At 47.5% G+C, this 14,360-nt stretch overlaps 1 protein-coding gene across 5 annotated transcripts in view; it reads right to left on the reverse strand.

Annotated features, from left to right (window-relative positions):
* The window catches only part of LOC106583397 (butyrophilin-like protein 2), a 428,110-nt gene that overhangs the window by 53,679 nt on the left and 360,071 nt on the right, over positions 1 to 14,360 (reverse strand). For all 5 annotated transcript variants that reach the window (XM_082965415.1, XM_082965417.1, XM_082965418.1 and 2 more), the window contains 3 exons: positions 11,793 to 11,813; positions 2,995 to 3,351; positions 267 to 551 (listed from right to left, as the gene is read on the reverse strand). In XM_082965415.1, coding sequence (XP_082821541.1) covers positions 267 to 551; positions 2,995 to 3,351; positions 11,793 to 11,813 — 663 coding nt within the window. The remainder of the gene's footprint in view (positions 1 to 266; positions 552 to 2,994; positions 3,352 to 11,792; positions 11,814 to 14,360) is intronic.

Raw genomic sequence — 14,360 nt, forward strand, 5'->3', positions numbered from 1 at the left:
TCCTCTCTACCCAGTACAGCCAGTAGAGGTTTAATATCTCTGACTGAGGGACTCTTAATGATGAGACATCAAGGACCAGTCAGAGATCAAGGTTAAACTCACCTTTAATATGTTTTATCAACATGTAGACAAAAGCTGCAAGAACATCATTTATAAATACTACTGACAACAGACCAATAAGGTCATCCCCTAAGAAACCGTCCTCCACAAACAAGTCTAACTAACAAGGTGTCTCAGGTATTTGGGTTAACCAATGAAGACCTCACCTGGGACATGAATCTCTGTCTCCTTCATGTGGTTGATCTCCTGCTGTTGAACTCTACAGGTGAACCTGTTGGTGTCAGTCTGGTTCACGGTGACATGTCGTCTCACAGTGTAGAGGCCCTCTGAGTCCCTGTGTCTCTCTGGAGGTCCATCAGCAGGGAGGATGGTTCCAGAACTGTCCAGCCACTCCATCTCAGGTTCAGGAAACCAGCCTCCAGACTCACACTTCAGGACCACCCCCCCGCCTTTGGTTCCAATAATAGAGGTCACTGGCTGAGATACAGCACCTACACAGATACAAGATAAAACAGATCACTGGCTGATACACATCACCAAAAAACGAACATGGTCCAAACATACTAAGACAGTCATGAAGAGGGCACGACAAAACCTATTCCCCCTTCATAATACACCTGTTGTATCAGCTGGAACAACACTTCATAATACACCTGTTGTATTAGCTGCTGCTAATCCAGCTGCTGAATTGCTGGACTCCCCCTGCTGTGCCTGCCCCCAGACGAGGGTGCAACACTCCCACCAACCCAAACACTGAGCTCCTCGAACTCTCTGAGGTGCGCCGGGCCATGTGTGTGGTGTGTGTTCCTCTGGATGTGGAGGATACACTGTGTTGTTTCAGGGAGGCCCTGGAGAAGGGCCATCACACTCTGCAGAACTTCCAACACAGCCGCACACTGCTACTACTGCTGCTGGCACACACACAGCCCTTGTTTGAGGTTCCATTCTGTAAGGAGAACAGTAGCAAGGCTCAGGGTCATGGCAGGGTGGACTTTAACGTGACGGTGTGCACTGCCCCGGCCATCGGCCCTCCAGACCTGACCACTGAGGACTACAGCACCCTGAGTTCTATCTACGGCTGCCCTCTGTCCCCCAACCAGATACACACCGTCATCAACTCCTATAGCAACTCCATACGTAAGAGACATTTCCCATATAACACTTAAAAAAAAATGTTTTACACATTTTCCTGATATCCAATTGGTAGTTTACGACCTTGTCTCAACTCCCCAACGGGCTCGAAGGTCCTCCGAAACATGACCCACCACTCCGCGCTGCTTCTTAACACACTGCTCGCTTAACCCATAAGTCAGCCGTACAAATGTGTCGGAGGAAACACTGTTCAATTGACGACCGAAGTCAGCTTGCAGGCGCCCGACCCGCCACGAGTTGCTAGAGCGCGATGAGCCAAGGAAGCCCCCCGGCCAAACCCTCCCCTAACCCGGATGTAGAGCATGGTGTTTGCAACGCCAGGGTTGTGGGTTCGATTCCCACGGGGGGCCAGCACACAAATTGTATGAAATGTATGCATTCACTACTGTAAGTCGCTCTGGATAAGAGCGTCTGCTAAATGACTAAAATGTAAATGTAAATGTAAATGTTGTATCAGCTGGAACAACACTTCATAATACACCTGTTGTATCAGCTGGAACAACACTTCATAATACACCTGTTGTATCAGCTGGAACAACACTTCATAATACACCTGTTGTATCAGCTGGAACAACACTTCATAATACACCTGTTGTATCAGCTGGAACAACACTTCATAATACACCTGTTGTATCAGCTGGAACAACACTTCATAATACACCTGTTGTATCAGCTGGAACAACACTTCATAATACACCTGTTGTATCAGCTGGAACAACACTTCATAATACACCTGTTGTATCAGCTGGAACAACACTTCATAATACACCTGCTACTCTCTGTTATTATCTATGCACAGTCACTTTAATAACTCTACCTACATGTATATACTACCTCAATTACCTCAACTAACTGGTGCCCCCCACACATTGACTCGGTACCGGTACCCCCTGTATATAGTCTCCACATTGACTCTGTACCGGTACCCCCTGTATATAGCCTCCACATTGACTCTGTACCGGTACCCCCTGTATATAGTCTCCACATTCACTCGGTACCGGTACCCCCTGTATATAGCCTCCACATTGACTCTGTACCGGTACCCCCTGTATATAGTCTCCACATTGACTCGGTACCGGTACCCCCCTGTAGGCAATAAGGCCAAAATCACATATCCCAATAACAATACATATCACGATACAGCACATTTTATGTAAATTCAATGAATAAATCGTTTATATAAAACAAAACCTATTTCTTATTACATTTGGAATTATACTCGTTTGTGCAAAACAGAGGAAGGAATGATGAGGAAGGAAGACCAGCTGAATACATGATCTATAACAGAGGAAGGGATGATGAGGGGGGAAGACCAGCTGAATACATGATCTATAACAGAGGAAGGACTGATGAGGGAGGAAGACCAGCTGAATACATGATCTATAACAGAGGAAGGAATGAGGAGGGAATACCAGCTGAATACATGATCTATAACAGAGGAAGGAATGATGAGGGAGGCAGACCAGCTGAATACATGATCTATAACAGAGGAAGGAAGACCAGCTGAATACATGATCTATAACAGAGGAAGGACTGATGAGGGAGGAAGACCAGCTGAATACATGATCTATAACAGAGGAAGGACTGATGAGGTAGGCAGACCAGCTGAATACATGATCTGTAACAGAGGAAGGAATGAGGAGGGAATACCAGCTGAATACATGATCTATAACAGAGGGAGGAATGATGAGGGAGGAAGACATGTTGATATTTGAGCAGCCAATCATTTAGCCAGATTTACCAATACAACCTCTGATCACATGTCCAGTATTCATGACTCACCAACAAGGAGTTGAATGGTGGTTTCATTCACCTGGCTGGTCAGTGTTTTAATGAAGCACTTGTAGCTTCCAGCATCAGAGAGAGTAACTCTGGTCAGCTTTAAGGAGACGTTGCCGTTCTTCAGTTCTTCATGAAACATTGATGTCCTTCCCCTGTAGGATGGAGACTGGTCCTTATTGGAGTCTCGACCATCACGGTAAAGATGGACGACTTCTGCTTTCGGGTTCAATCTTGTCCACTCCACTACCATGTCCTCAGCATTGACACTGGGTTTCAGGGAACATGGTAGAATGATGTCATCACCAGCTAAGGCAACGACTGGGTCAGCCGGTCCAACAACCTGAACCTCAGACGACCCTGGAGAAAAACAGATGACACACAGTTAAAGATACCTGGTAACTTCCTGTTGTTTGATGGATTCTGGCCCATACAACCCCACTCATTCCTATGTGAAGACTCAAAAGTACATTGAAGCCAAATTAACTCGGTTAAAATGGCGTCTCATGTGGGAGATTTATGTAGACAGTTTGAGATACTCCCACTGTAGCTCAGTTGGTAGAGCATGGCGCTTGCAATGCCAGGGTTGTGGGTTCGATTCCCACGGGGGGCCAGTATGTAAAAATGTAATAAAAATGTATGCACTCTACTGTAAGGCGCTCTGGATAAGAGTGTCTGCTAAATGACTAAAATGTAAATGTAATACTCCAGGAAGTGACGTTACAGGCTAGCTCAGTGCTGTCCCCTCTCATTAAGTAACTCAAGTTGGAGGCCACCTGGGGTACTGCAGGCTGCCATTAGAAACTATACACTGAGTTAACAAAGCATTATGAACACCTGCTCTTTCCATTACAGACTGACCAGGTGAATCCAGGTTCTCTTTAAGTGCTCATTTACAACTGCGACCTGGCCAAGATAAAGCAAAGCAGTGCGACAAAAACAACACAGAGTTACACATTGAATAAACAAGCGTACAGTCAATAACACAATAGAAAAAAAGAAAGTCTATATACAGTGTGTGCAAATGGCGTGAGGAGGTAAGGCAATAAATAGGCCAAAGAAATGAAATTAATTTTGTCCCGCTCCCATACAGCCCTCAATGCGCTACACTTCAATTCACAGCAAGTCAAACATTGATGCATTGTCCCACACACCCCTCATCCCAGACAGTACATTGTCCCACACACCCCTCATCCCAGACAGTACATTGCCCCAGACCCCTCATCCCTGACAGTATAATGTCCCACACCCCTCACCACAGACAGTACATTGCCCCCCACCCCCACACACACAAGCCAGCCAGTGTTAACAAACTATAATCTTCCTGTATTCTGTTTCAATCTAAATGCATTCTGCCTAGTGGAGCTGTTGAGTTTGGACTATTCAGACTATTTAAATCTCATTAGAAATTATGTGGTGTTTTGATGTAATGTTATGCTAAGCTATTATATTTGATAATGTTATGCTAAGCTATTATATTTGATAATGTTATGCTAAGCTATTATATTTGATAATGTTATGCTAAGCTATTATATTTGATAATGTTATGCTAAGCTATTATATTTGATAATGCTATGCTAAGCTATTATATTTGATAATGTTATGCTAAGCTATTATATTTGATAATGCTATGCTAAGCTATTATATTTGATAATGTTATGCTAAGCTATTATATTTGATAATGTTGTACGAAGCTATTATATTTGTTAATGTTATGCTAAGCTATTATATTTGATAATGCTATGCTAAGCTATTATATTTGATAATGCTATGCTAAGCTATTATATTTGATAATGCTATGCTAAGCTATTATATTTGATAACGTTATGCTAAGCTATTATATTTGATAACTTTATGCTAAGCTATTATATTTGATAATGTTATGCTAAGCTATTATATTTGATAATGTTATGCTAAGCTATTATATTTGATAATGTTATGCTAAGCTATTATATTTGATAATGCTATGCTAAGCTATTATATTTGATAATGTTATGCTAAGCTATTATATTTGATAATGTTGTACGAAGCTATTATATTTGTTAATGTTATGCTAAGCTATTATATTTGATAATGTTATGCATTTGAGACCCGTCATTCAGAGCAGTTTGTTAACAATAAATAAAACGGTCTCTTTTATCTCCAAAATGCGTTTAAAATGTATGCAACGACTTGATTAGTGTGGTGTTAGTGTTAGTTAGCCAGCTACATAGTTGTCTGTGCTGTCTCTGTATCTAAGATAATTGTGTAGTTTGAGTTTGAGTATTATCGAGGTGTGCTAGCCAGCCGCGACGCGGCGCCAGACTTACTCAACCTATCTCCTGATTCTGCCTCCTCAACCCTCCTCTCCTCCCTCTCTGCATCCTTTGATTTCCTCTGTCCCCTATCCTCCAGGCCGGCTCGGTCCTCCCCTCCTGCTCCGTGGCTCGACGATTCACTGCGAGCTCACAGAACAGGGCTCCGGGCAGCCGAGCGGAAATGGAGGAAAATTCGCCTCCCTGCGGACCTGGCATCCTTTCACTCCCTCCTCTCTACATTTTCCTCTTCTGTCTCTGCTGCTAAAGCCACTTTCTACCACTCTAAACTCCAAGCATCTGCCTCTAACCCTAGGAAGCTCTTTGCTACCTTCTCCTCCCTCCTGAATCCTCCTCCCCCTCCCCCCCCCCCCTCCTCCCTCTCTGCGGATGACTTCGTCAACCATTTTGAAAAGAAGGTTGACGACATCCGATCCTCGTTTGCTAAGTCAAACGACACTGCTGGTCCTGCTCACACTGCCCTACCCTGTGCTTTGACCTCTTTCTCCCCTCTCTCTCCAGATGAACTCTCGCGTCTTGTGACGGCCGGCCGCCCAACAACCTGCCCACTTGACCCTATCCCCTCCTCTCTTCTCCAGACCATTTCCGGAGACCTTCTCCCCTACCTCACCTCGCTCATCAACGCATCCTTGACCGCTGGCTACGTCCCTTCCGTCTTCAAGAGAGCGAGAGTTGCACCCCTTCTGAAAAAACCTACACTCGATCCCTCCGATGTCAACAACTACAGGCCAGTATCCCTTCTTTCCTTTCTCTCCAAAACTCTTGAACGCGCCGTGCTTGGCCAGCTCTCTTGCTATCTCTCTCAGAATGACCTTCTTGATCCTAATCAGTCAGGTTTCAAGACTGGGCATTCAACTGAGACTGCTCTTCTCTGTGTCACGGAGGCTCTCCGCACTGCTAAAGCTAACTCTCTCTCCTCTGCTCTCATCCTTCTAGACCTATCTGCTGCCTTTGATACCGTGAACCATCAGATCCTCCTCTCCACCCTCTCCGAGCTGGGCATCTCCGGCACCGCGCACGCTTGGATTGCGTCCTACCTGACAGGTCGCTCCTACCAGGTGGCGTGGCTAGAATCTGTCTCCGCACCACGTGCTCTCACCACTGGTGTCCCCCAGGGCTCTGTTCTTGGCCCACTCCTATTCTCGCTATACACCAAGTCACTTGGCTCTGTCATATCCTCACATGGTCTCTCATATCATTGCTATGCAGACGACACACAATTAATCTTCTCCTTTCCCCCTTCTGACAACCAGGTGGCGAATCGCATCTCTGCATGTCTGGCAGACATATCAGTGTGGATGACGGATCACCACCTCAAGCTGAACCTCGGCAAGACGGAGCTGCTCTTCCTCCCGGGGAAGGACTGCCCGTTCCATGATCTCGCCATCACGGTTGACAACTCCCTTGTGTCCTCCTCCCAGAGTGCTAAGAGCCTTGGCGTGACCCTGGACAACACCCTGTCGTTCTCCACCAACATCAAGGCGGTGACCCGATCCTGTAGGTTCATGCTCTACAACATTCGCAGAGTACGACCCTGCCTCACACAGGAAGCGGCGCAGGTCCTAATCCAGGCACTTGTCATCTCCCGTCTGGATTACTGCAACTCGCTGTTGGCTGGGCTCCCTGCCTGTGCCATTAAACCCCTACAACTCATCCAGAACGCCGCAGCCCGTCTGGTGTTCAACCTTCCAAAGTTCTCTCACGTCACCCCGCTCCTCCGCTCTCTCCACTGGCTTCCAGTCGAAGCTCGCATCCGCTACAAGACCATGGTGCTTGCCTACGGAGCTGTGAGGGGAACGGCACCTCCGTACCTTCAGGCTCTGATCAGGCCCTACACCCAAACAAGGGCACTCCGTTCATCCACCTCTGGCCTGCTCGCCTCCCTACCTCTGAGGAAGCACAGTTCCCGCTCAGCCCAGTCAAAACTGTTCGCTGCTCTGGCACCCCAATGGTGGAACAAGCTCCCTCACGACGCCAGGTCAGCGGAGTCAATCACCACCTTCCGGAGACACCTGAAACCCCACCTCTTCAAGGAATACCTGGGATAGGATAAAGTAATCCTTCTAACCCCCCCCTTAAAAGATTTAGATGCACTATTGTAAAGTGGTTGTTCCACTGGATATTATAGGTGAATGCACCAATTTGTAAGTCGCTCTGGATAAGAGCGTCTGCTAAATGACTAAAATGTAAATGTAAATGTAAAAAAATTACAAAGATTAGGGGTTGGTAATATTCTCTAGTTGCGCCGTGAAAAAGATAATTATATATATATATTTTTTATACATTTGCAAAAATAAATAAAAACCTGTTTTCGCTTTGTCATTATGGGGTATTGTGTACAGATTGATGAGAATATGTTTATTTTTTAAATACATTTTCAAATAAGGCTGTAACGTAACAAAATGTGGAACAAGTCAAGGGGTCTGAAAACACTGGATCATTAACTACAGAAATTAATGTAGCAACTGCAGATTGCCCCTTTAATGGACAGCAGGTTCTTTATCAATAGTCAACTGCATCCATTACCAAGGTGCTGTGGTACAACACTTCATAATACACCTGTTGTATCAGCTGGAACAACACTTCATAATACACCTGTTGTATCAGCTGGAACAACACTTCATAATACACCTGTTGTATCAGCTGGAACAACACTTCATATAACACCTGTTGTATCAGCTGGAACAACACTTCATATAACACCTGTTGTATCAGCTGGAACAACACTTCATAATACACCTGTTGTATCAGCTGGAACAACACTTCATAATACACCTGTTGTATCAGCTGGAACAACACTTCATAATACACCTGTTGTATCAGCTGGAACAACACTTCATATAACACCTGTTGTATCAGCTGGAACAACACTTCATATAACACCTGTTGTATCAGCTGGAACAACACTTCATATAACACCTGTTGTATCAGCTGGAACAACACTTCATAATACACCTGTTGTATCAGCTGGAACAACACTTCATAATACACCTGTTGTATCAGCTGGAACAACACTTCATATAACACCTGTTGTATCAGCTGGAACAACACTTCATAATACACCTGTTGTATCAGCTGGAACAACACTTCATAATACACCTGTTGTATCAGCTGGAACAACACTTCATATAACACCTGTTGTATCAGCTGGAACAACACTTCATAATACACCTGTTGTATCAGCTGGAACAACACTTCATAATACACCTGTTGTATCAGCTGGTACAACACTTCATAATACACCTGTTGTATCAGCTGGAACAACACTTCATATAACACCTGTTGTATCAGCTGGAACAACACTTCATAATACACCTGTTGTATCAGCTGGAACAACACTTCATATAACACCTGTTTTATCAGCTGGAACAACACTTCATATAACACCTGTTGTATCAGCTGGAACAACACTTCATATAACACCTGTTGTATCAGCTGGAACAACACTTCATATAACACCTGTTGTATCAGCTGGAACAACACTTCATATAACACCTGTTGTATCAGCTGGAACAACACTTCATAATACACCTGTTGTATCAGCTGGAACAACACTTCATATAACACCTGTTGTATCAGCTGGAACAACACTTCATAATACACCTGTTGTATCAGCTGGAACAACACTTCATAATACACCTGTTGTATCAGCTGGAACAACACTTCATAATACACCTGTTGTATCAGCTGGAACAACACTTCATAATACACCTGTTGTATCAGCTGGAACAACACTTCATAATACACCTGTTGTATCAGCTGGAACAACACTTCATAATACACCTGTTGTATCAGCTGGAACAACACTTCATATAACACCTGTTGTATCAGCTGGAACAACACTTCATATAACACCTGTTGTATCAGCTGGAACAACACTTCATATAACACCTGTTGTATCAGCTGGAACAACACTTCATAATACACCTGCTACTCTCTGTTATTATCTATGCACAGTCACTTTACTAACTCTACCTACATGTACATACTACCTCAATTACCTCGACTATCTGGTGCCCCGCACATTGACTCTGTACCGGTACCCCCTGTATATAGCTTCCACATTGATTCTGTACCGGTACCCCCTGTATATAGCCTCCACATAGACTCTGTACCTGTACCCCCTGTATATAGCCTCCACATTGACTCTGTACCCCCTGTATATAGCCTCCACATTGATTCTGTACCCCCTGTATATAGCCTCCACATTGATTCTGTACCCACTGTATATAGCCTCCACGTTGACACTGTACCGGTACCCCCTGTATATAGCCTCCACATTGACTCTGTACCGGTACCCCCTGTATATAGCCTATTCGTGAGATGATGGGATGCTATGTAATAATGATGTTAATGTGAGAGAATTGTATTTCTGTTTAAAGTTTCACTAAGTCATTGGCACGCCCCCAGGGGCACAGACAGGACCTGGCGTCATGAGAAAGCCCTTTTTGATGTTCCGAATGAAACCCCCACCTGGGTTTTCCCACTTCAGCCTACCTCGATAACGCGAGGGCCAAGGATTGAGACCAGACCAGCCTACCTCGATAACGAGAGGGCCAAGGTTTGAGACCAGACCAGCCTACCTCGATAACGAGAGGGCCAAGGTTTGAGATTAGACCGAGCTTACCTCGATAACGAGAGGGCCAAGGTTTGAGACCAGACCAACTTACCTCAATTACGAGACGGCTAAAGGTTGCAGACCAGCCTACCTCGATAACGAGAGGGCCAAGGTTGCAGACCAGACCAGCTTACCTCGATAACGAGAGGGCCAAGGTTGGAGACCAGACCAGTTTACCTCGATAACGAGAGGGCCAAGGTTTGAGACCAGACCGAGCTTACCTCAATTACGAGATGGCTAAAGGTTGCATACCAGCTTACCAAGAGAGGGCAAAGGTTTGAGTAGAGACCATGAACCTGAGTATAAGCTAAGGTTTGAGTAGATGGCTGAATCTTTTAACCATATCACGTGGTTAAACTCTTAGATTATCGATACCGACAGAATAAGAACAAGTCTTTGATATTAAATACTAGTCTGCAGCTATGAATTCGGTATCATTGAAAGCAAAGTTTTAATGATGCCAAAGACACGACACATTACAGCCAGTAGAGGACTGGTCACGCCTCAGAGCCTGGTTCCTCTGGTCTACCCAGTACAGCCAGTAGAGGACTGGTCACCCCTCAGAGCCTGGTTCCTCTCTACCCAGTACAGCCAGTAGAGGACTGGCCACCCCTCAGAGCCTGGTTCCTCTCTACCCAGTACAGCCAGTAGAGGACTGGTCACCCCTCAGAGCCTGGTTCCTCTCTACCCAGTACAGCCAGTAGAGGACTGGCCAGCCCTCAGAGCCTGGTTACTCTGGTCTACCCAGTACAGCCAGTAGAGGACTGGTCACCCCTCAGAGCCTGGTTCCTCTGGTCTACCCAGTACAGCCAGGAGAGGACTGGTCACCCCTCAGAGCCTGGTTCCACTCTACCCAGTACAGCCAGTAGAGGACTTGTCACCCCTCAGAGCCTGGTTCCTCTCTACCCAGTACAGCCAGTAGAGGACTGGCCAGCCCTCAGAGCCTGGTTTCTCTGGTCTACCCAGTACAGCCAGTAGAGGACTGGTCACCCCTCAGAGCCTGGTTCCTCTCTACCCAGTACAGCCAGTAGAGGACTGGCCACCCCTCAGAGCCTGGTTCCTCTGGTCTACCCATGAAATAATAATTTGCTGCTTTGTGTGATGTATTGGTGTCTCTACCTTCTTGAACTTTGTGCTGTTGCATGTGACCAATAATGTTTGTACCAAGTTTTGTGCTGCTACCATGTTGTGTTGCTGCCATGCTGTGTTGTCATGTGTTGCTGCCATGCTGTGTTGTCATGTATTGCAACCATGCCGTGTTGTCATGTGTTGCTACCATGCTGTGTTGTCATGTGTTGCTACCATGCTGTGTTGTCATGTGTTGCTACCATGCTGTGTTGTCATGTGTTGCTACCATGCTGTGTTGTCATGTGCTTCTACCATGCTGTGTTGTCATGTGCTTCTACCATGCTGTGTTGTCCTGTGTTGCTACCATGCGTGTGCTGTGCCTACCATGCGTGTGCTGTGCCTACCAGCGGGCCGGTGCCCTGCGGTTGCTACCATGCGGTGCCCGCTGCGTTGCTCCAGCGGTGCTGTGTGCTACCATGCTGTGTTGTTGTCTTAGGTATCTCTGTATGTAGTGTTGTGTTGTCTCTCTTGTCGTGATGTGTGTTTTGTCCTATATTTGTATTGTATTTTAATCCCAGCCCCCGTCCCAGCAGGAGTCCTTTAGCCTTTTGGGAGGACGTCTATGTCAATAACAATTTATTCTGAACTGACTTTCCTAGTTAAAAAAGGTTAAATATATGAATATAAAATATAAAGTATATATTTAGGGGGAGGGAATATAAATTCACCTTGCAACCAAAACAGACGGACAGGAACAAAGACAGACAGGTAGGAACATCAGACACAAACACACTACTTACCAATGTCGTCATCATATATATCTGTGGATGATAAGAAAAAAAAGTCAGTTAGAAGACATGTTGACACATAAAAACATCATGTTATTATCAAACCCTGCTGGTACCTCCTCAGCGCCTGGTTCCTCTGGTCTACCCAGTACAGCCAGTAGAGGACTGGTCACCCCTCAGAGCCTGGTTCCTCTCTACCCAGTACAGCCAGTAGAGGACTGGTCAACCCTCAGAGCATGGTTCCTCTGGTTTACCAAGTACAGCCAGTAGAGGACTGGTCACCCCTCAGAGCCATGTTCCTCTCCACCCAGTGCAGCCAGTAGAGGACTGGTCACCCCTCAGAGCCTGGTTACTCTCTACCCAGTACAGCCAGTAGAGGACTGGTCACCCCTCAGAGCCTGGTTCCTCTGGTTTACCCAGTACAGTCAGTAGAGGACTGGTCACCCCTCAGAGCCTGGTTCCTCTGGTCTACCCAGTACAGCCAGTAGAGGACTGGTCACCCCTCAGAGCCTGGTTCCTCTCTACCCAGCACAGCCAGTAGAGGACTGGTCACCCCTCAGAGCCATGTTCCTCTCCACCCAGTGCAGCCAGTAGAGGACTGGTCACCCCTCAGAGCCTGGTTACTCTCTACCCAGTACAGCCAGTAGAGGACTGGTCACCCCTCAGAGCCTGGTTCCTCTGGTCTACCCAGTACAGCCAGTAGAGGACTGGTCACCCCTCAGAGCCAGGTTCCTCTCTACCCAGTACAGCCAGTAGAGGACTGGTCACCCCTCAGAGCCTGGATCCTCTGGTCTACCCAGTACAGCCAGTAGAGGACTGGTCACCCCTCAGAGCCTGGTTCCTTTCTACCCAGTACAGCCAGTAGAGGACTGGTCACCCCTCAGAGCCTGGATACTCTGGTCTACCCAGTACAGCCAGTAGAGGACTGGTCACCCTTCAGAGACTGGTTCCTCTCTACCCAGTACAGCCAGTAGAGGACTGGTCACCCCTCAGAGCCTGGTTCCTCTGGTCTACCCAGTACAGCCAGTAGAGGACTGGTCACCCCTCAGAACCTGGTTCCTCTGGTCTACCCAGTACAGCCAGTAGAGGACTGGCCACCCCTCAGAGCCTGGTTCCTCTGTTCTACCCAGTACAGTCAGTATAGGACTGGTCACCCCTCAGAGCCTGGTTCCTCTACTCTACCCAGTACAGCCAGTAGAGGACTGGTCACCCCTCAGAGCCTGGTTCCTCTCTACCCAGTACAGCCAGTAGAGGACTTGTCACCCCTCAGAGCCTGGTTCCTCTGGTCTACCCAGTACAGCCAGTAGAGGACTGGTCACCCCTCAGAGCCTGGTTCCTCTGGTCTACCCAGTACAGCCAGTAGAGGACTGGTCACCCCTCAGAGCCTGGTTCCTCTGGTTTACCAAGTACAGCCAGTAGAGGACTGGTCACCCCTCAGAGCCTGGTTCCTCTCTACCCAGCACAGCCAGTAGAGGACTGGTCACCCCTCAGAGCCATGTTCCTCTCCACCCAGTGCAGCCAGTAGAGGACTGGTCACCCCTCAGAGCCTGGTTACTCTCTACCCAGTACAGCCAGTAGAGGACTGGTCACCCCTCAGAGCCTGGTTCCTCTGGTCTACCCAGTACAGCCAGTAGAGGACTGGTCACCCCTCAGAGCCTGGTTCCTCTCTACCCAGTACAGCCAGTAGAGGACTGGTCACCCCTCAGAGCCTGGATCCTCTGGTCTACCCAGTACAGCCAGTAGAGGACTGGTCACCCCTCAGAGCCTGGTTCCTCTCTACCCAGTACAGCCAGTAGAGGACTGGTCACCCCTCAGAGCCTGGTTCCTTTCTACACAGTGCAGCCAGTAGAGGACTGGTCACCCTTCAGAGACTGGTTCCTCTCTACCCAGTACAGCCAGTAGAGGACTGGTCACCCCTCAGAGCCTGGTTCCTCTGGTCTACCCAGTACAGCCAGTAGAGGACTGGTCACCCCTCAGAGCCTGGTTCCTCTGGTCTACCCAGTACAGCCAGTAGAGGACTGGCCAACCCTCAGAGCCTGGTTCCTCTGTTCTACCCAGTACAGTCAGTATAGGACTGGTCACCCCTCAGAGCCTGGTTCCTCTACTCTACCCAGTACAGCCAGTAGAGGACTGGTCACCCCTCAGAGCCTGGTTCCTCTCTACCCAATACAGCCAGTAGAGGACTTGTCACCCCTCAGAGCCTGGTTCCTCTCTACCCAGTACAGCCAGTAGATGACTGGTCACCCCTCAGAGCCTGGTTCCTCTCTACCCAGTACAGCCAGTAGAGGACTGGTCACACCTCAGAGCCTGGTTCCTCTCTACCCAGTGCAGCCAGTAGAGGAATGCTCACCAATCAGAGCCTGGTTCCTTTCTACGCAGTACAGCCAGTAGAGGACTGGTCACCCCTCAGAGCCTGTTTCCTCTGGTCTACCCAGTACAGCCAGTAGAGGACTGGTCAACCCTCGGAGCCTGGTTCCTCTCTACCCAGTACAGCCAGTAGAGGACTGGTCACCCCTCGGAGCCTGGTTCCTCTCTACCCAGTACAGCCAGTAGAGGACTGGTCACCCCTCAGAGCCTGGA

This window comes from Salmo salar, chromosome 18 (genome assembly GCF_965601325.2).
Source record: "Salmo salar chromosome 18, fSalSal1, whole genome shotgun sequence".
NCBI classification, from domain to species: Eukaryota; Metazoa; Chordata; class Actinopteri; order Salmoniformes; family Salmonidae; genus Salmo; species Salmo salar.